General features: G+C 40.0%; 1 protein-coding gene and 1 pseudogene across 1 annotated transcript; one reads left to right on the top strand and one right to left on the bottom strand.

Annotated features, from left to right (window-relative positions):
- Positions 1-765: 765 nt before the first annotated feature.
- On the top strand, positions 766-1713 carry LOC134496563 (olfactory receptor 14A16-like). The gene has a single exon (XM_063302285.1). The coding sequence runs from the start codon at positions 775-777 to the stop codon at positions 1711-1713; it is 939 nt and encodes a 312-aa protein (XP_063158355.1). The 5' UTR covers positions 766-774.
- A 9530-nt stretch (positions 1714-11243) lies between these two features.
- Positions 11244-12209, bottom strand: LOC134496562 (olfactory receptor 14A16-like; annotated as a pseudogene).
- Positions 12210-14170: the final 1961 nt, after the last annotated feature.

The following is a 14170-nucleotide window of genomic DNA, read 5'->3' as shown; positions in this document are numbered from 1 at the left end:
ATAATGAGAAGACAGGACAGCCTGGAGAAGATGCTGATGCTAGGGAGAGTGGAAGGCAAAAGGAAGAGGGGCCGACCAAGGGCAAGGTGGATGGATGATATTCTAGAGGTGATGGACTTGTCCCTGGGGGAGCTGGGGGTGTTGACGACCGACAGGAAGCTCTGGCGTGGGCTGGTCCATGATGTCAGGAAGAGTTGGAAGAGACTAAACAAATAAACAACAACAAATCTAGCTATCTAAGTAGCTATCATTATAGAAAAAAAGAAAAGATATTTTGGATGAGCAAACATCCATCCCCGTAACCTGAATAATGTCTCCTCCTACTTTTGGCATTAGTAAATTATGTTTGACAATTAAATCTATATTAAAACCAATTATAATTATAGATAAATAACAAGTACTAATACTGCTAATTAAAAGCATTGCAAATAAATAATAATAAAAACATTAATAATGATATATAGCTATAATTCCTCCTTCTAAATTTCCTCCAGTAATTGTGGTTTGTAATCTATTATAATCCCTTTTTTTCTACAATGATGCAAATATATCTAAAGGATAATCAATTTACAACCTCAGAAATCTTTATGGTGGGAAATTCTGATGAACATGATATCCAAATTCTGTATTTTGGCAGTCATTTTTGAATGTAATAAAGATTTATAATTGCAGTGTGACATTAAATTGTTATGAATATCAATTTACTGTCCTCATCTTTTCCCCCTACTAACCTCCAGTCATAATTTGTTTTTGTCCAGAGTGATTGAAAGAACTATGTCCAACCACTCTACCGTGACAGAATTTCTTCTCATGGGATTCTTTTCTGACCGTGATATAGAACTTCTACATTTTGTCATGTTTCTATCCATTTACTTAATAGCTTTAATTGGAAATTTTCTGATTGTGATTGTTGTAATCCTGAACCACCACCTTCATACCCCCATGTATTTCTTTTTGGTCAACCTGTCCCTGACTGATATTTGTTACATCACAACCACTGTCCCCAAATCAATGGCAGTTTCACTGACAGGTAACAAAGTAATTACTCTCCCTGCATGTGTTGCTCAGGTTTTCTTAGTTTTGACTTGTGCAGGTTCTGAGATTGCCTTGCTTACCATCATGGCTTATGACCGGTACATTGCCATCTGCAATCCTTTACAATATAGTTTCATCCTGACCTGGAATATGTGCAACCTAATGGCAGTGGCTTCCTGGATCAGTTCGCTGGTACATGCATCACTTCAAACTGTCATGACTTTCCAATTAAACTTCTGTGGGCAAAACAAGATTGAGCAGTTTTTCTGTGATATTCCTCAGTTACTAAAAAATTCTTGCACTGATGCAAAAGTTAACCACATTTTGATTTGGATAATTGCATTTGTGTTGGATTCATTTATTACTGCAGTCATTTCTGCTTCTTATGGCTATATTATTTCTGCTGTGCTGAAGATTCCATCTGTTGAAGGCAGATGGAAAGTTTTCTCAACTTGTATTCCACACTTGGTTGTCTTTTCTTTATTTATCTTTACAGCTTTGTTTTCATACATGAGGCCAATATCTCTTTCTTCTCCCACTGTAGACTTACTTTCTGCTGTTTTGTATACAGTTTTGCCTCCCGTTCTGAATCCCATCATTTATAGCCTCCGGAACAAGGACATTCAAGCAGCTGTGTGGAAATTAACATCAACCATGAAAAGGAATTTCCTAATCTGACAAATATATCATTCTGTTAAAGTAGCATCCTTCTTAAATTTTAGCAATCCTCCACCAAACATATGCCTACATTCTTCCAGTCTAATGTATAGGGTAGGCTACCACCCCTCTATTTTGAATTGCATTTATGTCAACTCAGCCTTCCATCCTTCCGAGGTCGGTGAAATGAGGACCCAGCTTGCTGGGGAAGGTGACGACTGGGGAAGGCAATGGCAAACCACCTCGCTACATTCTGCCAAGAAAATGTCATGAAAGAGGCATCCCTCCAAAGGGTGAGACCTGACTCGGTGCTTGCGCAGGGGACCCTTCACCTTTCACCAAGAGGGGAATTACTCAGGAGATATCTTTGTCAAGTGATCTTTTGCAGAAGCTTTGGGGTGAGACCTCCACTTTTAGTCTGACATCATTCTACTACTCATTCAATTTATTTTCATGGCATAGATACAAGCATTTAATTTAGGTTTCCTGTGCTGGGATATATAATAGGAATGCAGTACATTAATTGTCTCCATGAAGCAGGACATTTTTCATATAGAGCAGGCAGAGATCATTAAGCTACTATACCAGAATAAAAGGCATGCTTGTATTTGGTTGGTTAGGCCTCTTCGTCTTTGGCTCTTACATACACATTTGTATTTATTTGTGTATGATTTTGTTTATAGGGAAAATTTAGGAATTGGCATATTTATACGGCTATGTGCTTTCTCTCTCTTTCCCCCTTCCTTGATTTTTCCCCTTTCTTTAAATTGGGAGATTTTCCCCTTCATTAAACTGCCTCATCTTTTCCCCTTTGTTTTTATAATATTATCGTAACAATAACCTGATTCGTTTATTCATTTACATAGGGGACATCAGGGAAATTCTATGATGCCTGATGACCACTGACTGGGATTTAGAGATTCATTTTAATTTATCACTATAGCGTTATTTTATTTAGTATTTTATATTTCTCACTTTTGTGGGTTGGGACTGGATTTTAAATGTAATCCAGGTAAAGTATAAATGGATAAGGTATATACTATTTTTCTTGCTCACAGAAGAATAGTATATACCATATCCGTCTCACTCATTTTTAACTTTAGTAATACCTGATGGCACAAGTCTAAAATAAATTTTAAAAGATGAGAAATTAGTTAGCCTTTTTCATCCCATTGGGCTCAGATTTTACCTAAGACAAACTGTTTACCTAAGACAAAACTGGTTTGTTGGATAAAATAACAGTTGAAAATTTAATATGTACAACAAATGCTAACCACTGGGTTTTGATATAATCTGAATATTTGTGGAGCAATAAATACTGTACAGGGGCATTCCAACCTCTAATCACAAACAGAACATCTTACTTGTATGTTCTGTCAATTTCAGATTGAATTTGTCCTTTAAATTAATGAAGTTCCTCTTCTTCCTCAGTGATTGAAACATATCTTCAGGTAATTATCTTATAAAATATCCACAAAGTTTAACTGATCTTATTTGGATATTGACTGCATAGTTGCCAAAGTTGAAATAAAAAGGAAACATAATTGAAATATATGGCCTAGAAAAAAGGAATAAAGCAGGAGAACAACTTATCAGTTTCTGCCAATCCAGTGTGCCTTTCTAAAAGTTCATTTGGGGATGACAGAAGTACCTGAATTGAGATGAATTTTACTGTAAAATACTGTTTCTATTACATTTCTGTGTTACAGGACGGCTAGTGAAATTGTTATAAACAGTAATCAAACTATCAACCACAGAAATAGCTAAGTGCAGCATTCTATTCACTCAAACGACTCAAAATGAACAAGTTGTGTTCTAACCTCAAAATAAAATATGGAAAAACACTCATTTCAGATATTGTTAGAGACTGTGAGAACAGATGGAGCGGTTCTCTTGCTTTGAAAAATGGTATCATAACCCAGTTATGGAAGACTTGGGGAAAAAAAGTTTCCAAAAGACTCTGCTTTAATTATAGTAATTTGCTAGAAGGCTTCCTGCAGCATCATGTTTTTACCCATAAGAAGCAATAAAAAGGCCTTTCTCAGATCTAGGTGGTTCTATGTCTGGGTTTTGTCAGGTTTGTTGAGCTTGAAAAGCATGGAACACTCACAGCAGCTGTTTTGTGATTGGAATATTTCTAAGTTAAAATGTTTGCACATCCATATTTGTCAATTCCTAAGCCATGCAAGATGAATGGATAAAATAAAGAGTGGTAGGGTAGAAAGGTTGGATTGGGTTCCAGAGATGATCACCATATTTTTGTAAATCCCATAACAGCATACTAGAGTCCAGCAAGAAACAGTCACTATGAATAGCATTAGTAAGATTTTTTATTTTTTTTTTATCAAGACACATGCCAAGAGTCTCAGAGCCATTTGGAACTTTTGTTCCCAGGATTTCAGAGTGAAGGGCCAACCATATTTTTTGCAGAATAGAAAAAAAGTCTGGAAAATCCATCTGCTCATCATTAATAATATGCTTCTATTTAGGCCCTAGACTCAGTGATCTCACCTGCAGCCTTACTTTCAAGTTGCCCAAGGGTGGCATCACCAGTGCAGACGTGCTTTGCTTTGTGGACTATTATCCAGGGAGTTTCTAAAGAGGGATGTACAAGTCGTTTTTAAGATTGGAAGTCTTTCATCAAAATATAGCCCAGCTAAAGGTTGAGGGGGAGCAGGAGAAGCTTCCCAGAACTCTACTCTGTTCCACTTTTTCCTGCCCACCTCTACTGCATGACAAGCTAAGCTATTTTGGACAAGGGTTCACAAGTCTTCCAGATGACTGTATAACTGATAGAGAAGTTTACCAGTCTTCCGGATCTGGACTGGAAGGCGAAACGAGCAGAGTCTTTTTCAATATCAGCCAGCTCCCAAATATTTCAAGTTGGTAAGTGCTGAAGCAATGCACTCATTTGGGAGAGAACCATAGTACACCTCTTTTCAAATTAAAATCAATAGGGTGCTCTTTTTATACTTTATCAGCCAGATGAACTCATCCTTTAAAAGACCATTAAACACATGTAACAAAATACCTATTGGCCTTCCAAAAGACTAATATATTGACGTATATGAGGCATCCATGTAAATGCCTGGACAGTGCTTTGATAAAGATCAGGCATCACACTGGCAGATGCCTCCTTGGAAGCCCGGTGGTCAGTTGTCCTTCTCCTGTAAACCAAAGTGCCTAGTAGTGGAAATGGAACCCTAATAGTACTTCTGGACTTCCCAGTGTAATTTATATCATGTATTTATCGTATGTCGCAAGCACCTTTCTATCTGCCGCTGGGTAGAATTACAGTTACTAAAACTGCTTGCCATTATTTGGCTGGTTCGGGATGAAAGGATTTGAAGTCCAGTCATCTGAAATTCTAGAAGCTTCCTGGTCTTCCCTTTTTGGGTCACATGGTTTGTTTGGGTTTAGGGATTTGGGCAGGTACAGTAGTTTCAGAAGTAAGCTTAGGAATTGACTGATCAAAGTACTAATTGATTTACTGGGCCTTGTATGGGTCTTTTGAATCCAGCAGGAGTCTGTGTGGCTTTCTTTTTTGCTTAACGTCCTTTGTTGTCCTTCAGTGTTTGATATTTTTTGCCTCCCTCATGCTTTCAAACACTTAGGTGGAATTGGCATCCCAGGGGTGTTAATAATCTTGTGTGCTACTGGAATTTGCTATAGTGTGTTCATGGCATTATTTACATGGCTGTATAAACAGGAAAGGGCCCAAATAGATCACTGACACACATACGTACACACTGTTCCATGCAGGGTTCCAAACAAAACAACTCCACAAAATGGTGGCTCCTTCTGTATTCAAACACACACTGGAGAGTTTAACTCCCCCTATGTCCCTAGCTCGGTTGTCAAAATGCTTGTACATGGAAGGATTGCCTTACTATTGCAAAGGAATCAGTACCTCTGTAACTTAAAATAATTATTCCATCTCCTGCCTTCGGGGATGCCATTGAATAGGCGGTGCTCTTCATACAGTATGCCTTGTTGGACTTCTAGAGTGATACTCTGTGCTCCCTCAACCTCTTCTCTTTATGGCTAGACACTAAATTACTTCAGTCCTATCCTTTAGGACTTACTTTCCAACTCCCTGATCATCTTTGAAGGGAAGGGAAGGGAAGGGAACTGAAGGGAAGGGAAGGGAAGGGAAGGGAAGGGAAGTGAAAGGAAGGGAAGGGAAGGGAAGGGAAGGGGAGGGGAGGGAAGGGAAGGGAAGGGAAGGGAAGGGAAGGGAAGGGAAGGGGAGGGAAGGGAAGGGAAGGGGAGGGAAGGGGAGGGGAGGGAAGGGAAGGGAAAAAGTAGTTTTAGAGAATAAGGATTCAGAAGCAGGTGACAGCACCAAGCTGCTATTGATAAGTTTGGATGTGTGAAGTTGTTGTTTATTTGTTTAGTTGCTTCCGACTCTTCATGACTTCATGGACCAGCCCACCCCAGAGCTTCCTGTCGGTCGTCAACACCCCCAGCTCCCCCAGGGACGAGTCCGTCACCTCTAGAATATCATCCATCCATCCTGCCCTTGGTCGGCCCCTGTTCCTTTTGCCTTCCACTCTCCCTAGCATCAGCATCTTCTCCAGGCTGTCCTGTCTTCTCATTATGTGGCCAAAGTATTTCAGTTTTGCCTTGAATATCATTCCCTCAAGTGAGCAGTCTGGCTTTATTTCCTGGAGGATGGACTGGTTGGATCTTCTTGCAGTCCAAGGCACTCTCAGAATTTTCCTCCAACACCACAGTTCAAAAGCATCGATCTTCCTTCGCTCAGCCTTCCTTATGTTTGGATGTGTGAAGAATAATGACAAATCATTCTTCTGATCATTATCAAAGAGATTTCTGTGGATGCAGTCACTGGGAGTTAAGTTCAGTTTGAATGCCTCTTTCACTTGTAATATGGATCAAGATTCCAAAACAATGACTACTGATAAGGTTGAAGATCTCTGAAAAGAAGGACTCTTCCATTCTGATTTCAGGTAATTTTTACATTTTCCCCAGAAAACAATGTTTGCTGGTGGTTGAAATGCTTCAAAAGTATTTAAGCTCATGATGAGACACCCAGCATTGGGGGGAAGAAGGAGAAATGAAATATGTCTGATGAGGAATCAGCACACTTAAATCAAAAATATGGATGTTAGGTAGAGCATAAAAAACCTGAAACATTGTAGAATCAAATTCTCCCCTTGAAAAGTCAGAGACTAATGCCAAGATGTCATGGCCAAATATTAATCTGAGCAATAATAACATACCTGTATAAAATATTAAAAAAGACTGACATTCTGACCTCTTTAGACAATGAACGTGAACACCAATAATAGATTTCTTGAGATCTGTTGTTTGATTAACCTAATTTTCCTGCTATTTACATAATTAATTTAGCATAAGACTAAAACTTAATATAACCAAAAAGATGATGATGATGATGATGATATACAATAGTAGCCAACAGCAATCATCATATATAAACATCCTTCTTGAGAGCCCAGCTAATCTCCCAACTCCCATACCTGGGAAAACAGGTACATTTGAGGCTTTACAAAATGCCAGCAGAAATTGAGTCAACCAGATCTCAAGAGGTATGGTGTTCCAGAGAGTATGTGCTGCAACAGAAAAGGCTCACTTCCTAGGTCTCATTAGATAACACATGATGATAGATAGGATCTGGAGCATGCCCATTATGTTCGACCTAATGTGGAATGTAGAACCATTTGGAGAAAGGTGGTCCCTCAAATAACTGAGCCATGAAGGGCTTTATAGTGACAACCAGCACTTCAAATTGCCCCCATAAACACACTGGAAGGTAGTGTAGCTCATACATCAGGAGTGTAACATGGACATACCAGAGTACCCCCATAACTACTTGCCACATTCTAGACAAGATGAAGCTTCCAGATGTTCTTCAAGGACTAGCCCATGCACACTGCTTTGAAGTAATCTGCTCAAGAAATGACCAAGGCGTGACCAAACTAAGTAGTGCTTCCCAATGTAGAAAGGGTTCAGTTGGCCCACAAATATAACTATGCAAAGTTTTTCTGGCTCTGGCTGCCACTTGCTCCTCTCACAGGAGCCATGAGTCCAAGAGAATGCCCAGATTGTTTCTATTTGGGCACTGGTTCTGTTTGGGGTAGTGCCACCCCAAACAGGACCAAAAATGGCAAACCACTGGCTTCAGGAGGCCCTAAAACTCAGTGCCACTCAGTTGATGCCTTCCCCATTCAAACCCCTACAGGCTCCAGTCATTGAGAAAGCACTCAACTGCATCATTCGGTCATCCCAGGGTGGAGATATATCACTGAGTAGCATCAGGATAATGTCAGATGATCTTACCAAGTGGGCTCATATAGATGTTAAACAGGAGCAGGGAAAGTATCTGAACAGAAAGTATCTAAAGAAAGTAACTCTACAAAGAAGAGGCCTTGGGCTAGACTTCTCCATCTGCTATTAACATCAGTTGAAATTGGTGCTGCAGGAAGAACTACTGTAGCACATTGTCCCTCACTTCCCAACCCCTGAGTCAGTCCAGAAGGATACTATAATCAATAGTAGTGAAAGCCACCGAGTGGTTAAGGCAATTTAGGATGAACACACCATCACCAACCCACTTCTGCCAGAAGTCATCCACAAGCAGATTCCATGCTATCTTGGTCAAAAACCTTGGCCTGAAACCTGACTAGAAATCTCAAGATAATCTGCTCCCTCCAGGATTCTCTGAAGATGCAGTATAACCACCTTCTTAACAACCTGCCCTTAAAACCTTCCCTTCCCTTCCCCTAAAAGGGAAAGACAGGTTGAAGGTTGTCCAATATGGTTAGGTACAAAAATGTTTTCTTGAGGTAAGGGTACACCAATCCCCAGTCAAACCAAGAATGCATTAGTCAAAATTAGGTAAAGTCGCTCGCATCCGCTCCTCGTTGGACTCCAGGCTTAAGGCAGGGCCAATGAAGGCTATGGGGGCTAGGTCTGGCATGGTTATCAAGGTGGAGTTTGATCTGTTGCACCTGAGAAAGTGGACAGGGCCCTTGCAGCTGCTAGTTTGGCCACTTCTGTATTAGATCTATGCCCCTCCTGGTTGGTCAAAGCTCCCTTGGAGGAGGCACGTGATTGGGTCTGGGCAGTGGTTAATTCCTCTTTGAGAGAGGGAGTGGTCCCTCCAGCTCTTAAGGAGTCAGTGGTGCATCCTCAACTCAAGGGGCCATTGCTTGGCCCAACCAGCCTAGATAGTTTCCGTCCAGTCTCCAACCTCCCCTTTTTAGGGAAGGTTGTGGAGAGAGTGGTCGCATGGCAGCTGCAGAGAACCCTGGATGAAGCGGATTACCTGGACCCCTTTCAGTCAGGGTTCAGGCCGTGTTATGGGACTGAGACAGCATGGATCACATTCTTAGATGATCTCTGGCAGGAGCGGGATGGGGGCATTGTGACCATCCTTGCTCTTCTTGACCTCTCAGTTTCCTTCAATACCATCGATCATGGTATCCTTCTGGACTGGCTTCGGGAGTTGGGGGTGGGTGGCACAGTGTTGTGCTCGTTCTCCTCTTTCCTCTGGGGTCAGTTCCAGTCAGTGTTGATGGGGGGGAGAGGTTGAGCCCACATTCCCTACTTTGTGGGGTGCCTCAGGGCTCGGTTCTCTCCCCTCTCTTATATAACATCTACAAGAGGCCATTGGGGGAGGTGATCTGACAATTTGGGGTGAGTTATCATCAATATGCTGACCATACTCAGCTTTATATCTCCACCCCTGGCTGTCTAAGTGATGCCATGGATGTCCTGACCAGTGCCTGGAGGCTGTAAGGGTCTGGATGGGGCATAATGGGCTTCAGCTCAACCCAAGCAAGACTGAGTGGCTTTGGGTTTGTGGGCATTCCGGTGACAAGATGTTTCCATCATTGGTCCTGAATGGGGTTGCACTGCACCAGACAGACCCAGTGCGCAACCTGGGGGTCCTCATAGACTCATGGCTCCTGCTCGAAGAGCGGTTGGTAACCATGGCTAGGAGGCCTTTGCACACCTTCGGGTTGTGCTCCAGTTGTGCCCATTCCTGGACCGGGAGGCACTGCTCACAGTCACTCATGCCCTCGTGACCTCCCATCTGGATTTCTGCAATGCGCTCTACATGGGGCTGCCTTTGAGGGGTGTTTGGAAGCTTCAGCTGGTACAGAATGCAGCTGATGGGTAGTAAGTGGAGTCAGATATTCAAAACATGTAACCGCGCTGCTATGGGGGCTGCATTAGTTGCCGGTGTGCTTCTGGGTGCTATTCAAGGTGCTTTAAAGCCCTTCATGGCTTGGGGCCAGGTTACCTAATGGACTGCCTTCTCCCAGCTGTCTCTACCCATCCAATTTGATCTGGTAGATTGGGCATGCACGGATCCCGTCAGCCAAAGAATGTCGGTTGGCGTAGACGTGAGGGCTTGGCTTTTCAGCTGTAGTGCCTGCCCTCTGGAACATTCTCCCCCCAGAGATCAGGGTGTCCCTGATCCTGTTGGCCTTTCATAAGACTGTGAAGACCTGGTTATGTGCCCAGGCCTGGGCCCCCGAGTGTGGTAATGGTCCCGTTTCTTGGTTGTATTAACATCTTACATTTTTTACTTGACAGCCATATATACTTATTTTGTATTGTAACTATTTTAATTGTAATTGTTTATTTTTTTAATGCTTTTTATCATTGTAAGCCACCCAGAGTCACTTGCTGAGATGGGCGGCTATAGAAATTGAATATATATATATATATATATATATATATATATATATATATATATATATAAAATCATCAACATATGCCAAATGTATTTGCTACTGGTCTAACAAGCAAGATAGCAATTCATACCATCTTTTTTTTATTATTGTTTGAGAGGAAATATGGTGCTGTAGAGAGTTAGATTAGAAATGGATAGATCCAGGTAAAAATCAATATTCAGTAAAGAAATGAAATAATCTAAATTCCTCAACATCTAGCAAATTGAAAGGTTTTGTTTCTCCTAGTTAAAAAAAAGGTAGGGTTATTCAAATACAGTATCTTGGGCTATTAAGGAGCAGACAGGATAAAAATACATATATTAGTAAAAATAAATTTATATATAATCAGTATAATGGACATATTTGCATGTTATGTACAATAGACTATAGAATATGGGCAGATTATCTGAGCAAATACATATGCAGTATGATATGCAAATTTATCAGAATATGGATATATGAGGGAAAAATAAAGAAAAAGTGAAGTAATGATAGAGAGGATCACTTTAGGCTACTAAAGGCATCATGCCATGACTTTCATACGTGTAGCTATTAGGATTTTAAACCACAGATGGAACAGAGGACTGAAAAAAAGAAAAAGGTAATGGAAGTTGGTCACTTCACAGAATTTTTTCCTGGACACCAGCAAACATACACATTAATGTCCCTTATAAAAAGCTTCAGATGTTACTGAAAATATTAGCAGGAACATGAGAGGAAGTTGCAGTGGGAAGTGCAAAATCATGCTAAATAAATCACAAGAAGCACAAAAACTTTTCATAACTAGAGTGTATAACTTACGTTTGCAAAATACAGCTTATACAATCATTTTATTTTTAAAGAAAGGAAATAAACAATTGTTGTCCCTATTTTCCACATGGCTTCTTTCATGTTCTTGTTCCTGAAGCTATAAATAATAGGATTCAGCAACGGTGGCAAAACTGTGTAAAAAACAGCAGAAAGCAAATCTACAATATGTGAAGAAGGACCTTTTGGTCTCATGTAAGAAAACAATGCAGTACCGAGAAATAAAGAAAATACAATCAGGTGGGGGATGCAGGTTGAGAAGGCTTTGTATCTACCTTGAATGGATCAAATCTTTAGCACAGCTGAGAAGATGTAGCCATAAGAAACAAAAATAATGCCACAACAAAGTAAGCTAATAGTGATTGCTGTCACAAAAATCAGTGTTTGACTAGTACTTGTATCAGTGCAAGAAATCTTCTGTAACTGAGGGACATCACAGAAAAATTGGTCAATCCTATACGACCTGCAGAATTTCCACTGAAATACAATTACAGTTTCTAGCAATGCATGGATCATACAGGTGAGCCAGGAAGCAGCTGTCATTTGCATACAAGCATCCCAGTTCAGGATTAGACTGTATTGCAGGGGATGGCAGATGGCTACATAACGGTCATAAGCCATGATGGTGAGCAAGGCAAGCTCAGAACCTGCAAAAGTGAAAATTGAGAAGACTTGGGCAACACATTCAGCAAAGGTAATCACTTTGTTATCTGTTAAGGAAGTGGCCAAGGATTTGGGGATGGTGGTTGAGATGAAGCAAATGTCTGAAAGTGACAAGTTGACTAAAAATAAATACATTGGAGTGTGAAGGGAGCAGGTCAGGGCCACAGTGATAACAAGGAGGGCATTTCCCATTATGGCTGTTAAGTAAATGAAGAAAAACATCACAAAATGCATAATTTGAACAACAGGGTCGTCAGAAAATCCCATCAGAAGGAATTCTGCCAGACCGGATTGATTGGCCATTTCATTTATTTGAGACATTCTGAGGAAAAGAAAGGAGAATACAGTTAGGATACAAAATCAAATGATCTAAGGGCTTACTAAATTTTATTATACTCACTGTGAAAGAGATAGTGGTGGGAATTTAGCAAAACAGGCTGCCTTTGCAACTGTATTAATAATTAATAATCTCTGTATTAATGTCTTTGGGGTTGATGTATAGAGTTACATTCATGAAAGTAGAATAGGGATACACACACACACACACAAACACAAACACACACACACAAATACTGTGTGTGTGTATTGCATTACAATGAGGAATTATTATTATTATTATTATTATTATTATTATTATTATTATTACTACTGTCATTGCAAGATGCCATCCCTCAGTAGAAACAGCAATAATAATAATGACAATAATAATAATAAAACTGAGGACATACAGAATGGACTCAAGGACACCTCTAAAACCATCTTTCAGCATCTTACAAATCATCCTTCCTGACTTTCTTTATTTTTGTTTCTCACAAACAACTAAAAATAATATTTTTCGATATTTTGCACATATCTAACTAATCAAATGGGGACGCGGTGGCGCTGTGGGTAAAACCTCTGAGCTGCTGAGCTTGCTGATCAGAAGGTCAGTGGTTCAAATCCCTGTGACGGGGTGAGCTCCCTTTGCTAGTCCCAGCTCCTGTCAACCTAGCAGTTCAAAAACATGCAAATGTGAGTAGGGGAATAGGTACCGCTTCGGCGGGCAGGTAACAGTGTTCCATGTAGTCATGCCAGCCACATGAACACGGAAGTGTCTATGGACAAACGCTGGCTCTTCGGCTTTGAAACGGAGATGAGCACCGCCCCCTAGAGTCGGACACAACTGGACTTAATGTCAAGGGAAACCTTTACCTTTACCTAACTAATCAAATATGAGTGTAAATAACTTCCATCTGATTTACTTCTGGTAAATGGATATAAATTAGAATGCCAAATATGCAAAACCAGTTAGAAATATTTTAAAACTGAATATTGGTGGTGGTAATACAATTAAAAGCATTCATATGTAAGCTGTTCTTGTAATATTACTCAGCATATATTGCTGATGGAACAAGATGCTTTTTAATGCAAGACACAAATGCTTATGGCAATACAGCATGCCCTATACTACAAAAGCAACAAAGATTGTTTGTATTTACCAAGAAAAAAATACGATTTGGTTTGTTGCAATTGAAGCAGACAGTGGAGTAAAAAATGAGAAATTGGTTACTGAAGAACAAGCAAAGAGAGGAGGTTAACAAATGTTTGCAAGCAAAACAATGTGAATGTTACGGAATCAAAGTGGCATATCACACTGACCAGTTACAATGGCAGATGGAACATTGGAAAGATAAACATTAGTGTTCGATTCTAGAAAGAAACTGAAGGCAAGATAAATAGTAGTAAAACTTGGCAATGGCTTCAAATTAGATCCATCAGGAAGGAAATAAAAGCCTTAATCTTTGCAGGACAAGAATAAGAACTAGCAACAAATGCTACATATATAAAAAAAAAATAATAAGAACTAGAAACAACCTCCAGTGGAGGTTATGCAGAGAAAGATGACTATTGACTACCTAATCAGTGCCTATAGTAAACTTCATGCCCCAAAGTGTTGATACAGTCATAATGTTGAAAAAAATGATCCACAATGACCATGTTAAAAAAAAGAAAAGAAAGTATTTCCATATTCAAATGGACTGATATCAAGAACACAATGTGGTGGAGGTCACAGTAGCTGAAGAAAACCAAGTATTACTAAAGGTGTGGAAGGGCTGTAAAATATCAGGATTTCACAATGGAAATCAGAGATTATGGACTAAAAAGGTAAATATTTCCCTTATAATTATTGGAGCATTAGGAGCTAACAGAATGGCATTGTCAAAACAGCTGACAAACATTAGAATTATTTTATCTCACAACATTTAGTTACAATAAACAGCTATGCTTGGTGAGAGAGACAG

The sequence above is a fragment of the Candoia aspera genome, chromosome 4 (genome assembly GCF_035149785.1).
Source record: "Candoia aspera isolate rCanAsp1 chromosome 4, rCanAsp1.hap2, whole genome shotgun sequence".
Taxonomy (NCBI): domain Eukaryota; kingdom Metazoa; phylum Chordata; class Lepidosauria; order Squamata; family Boidae; genus Candoia; species Candoia aspera.
Note: the sequence above shows the minus strand (reverse complement) of the source record. Positions and strands in the feature narration are given on the sequence as shown.

Bases quoted from the DNA above. Each gene is read 5' to 3' on its own strand.
- LOC134496563 (XM_063302285.1), top strand. From the start codon at position 775: ATGTCCAACCACTCTACCGTGACAGAATTTCTTCTCATGGGATTCTTT.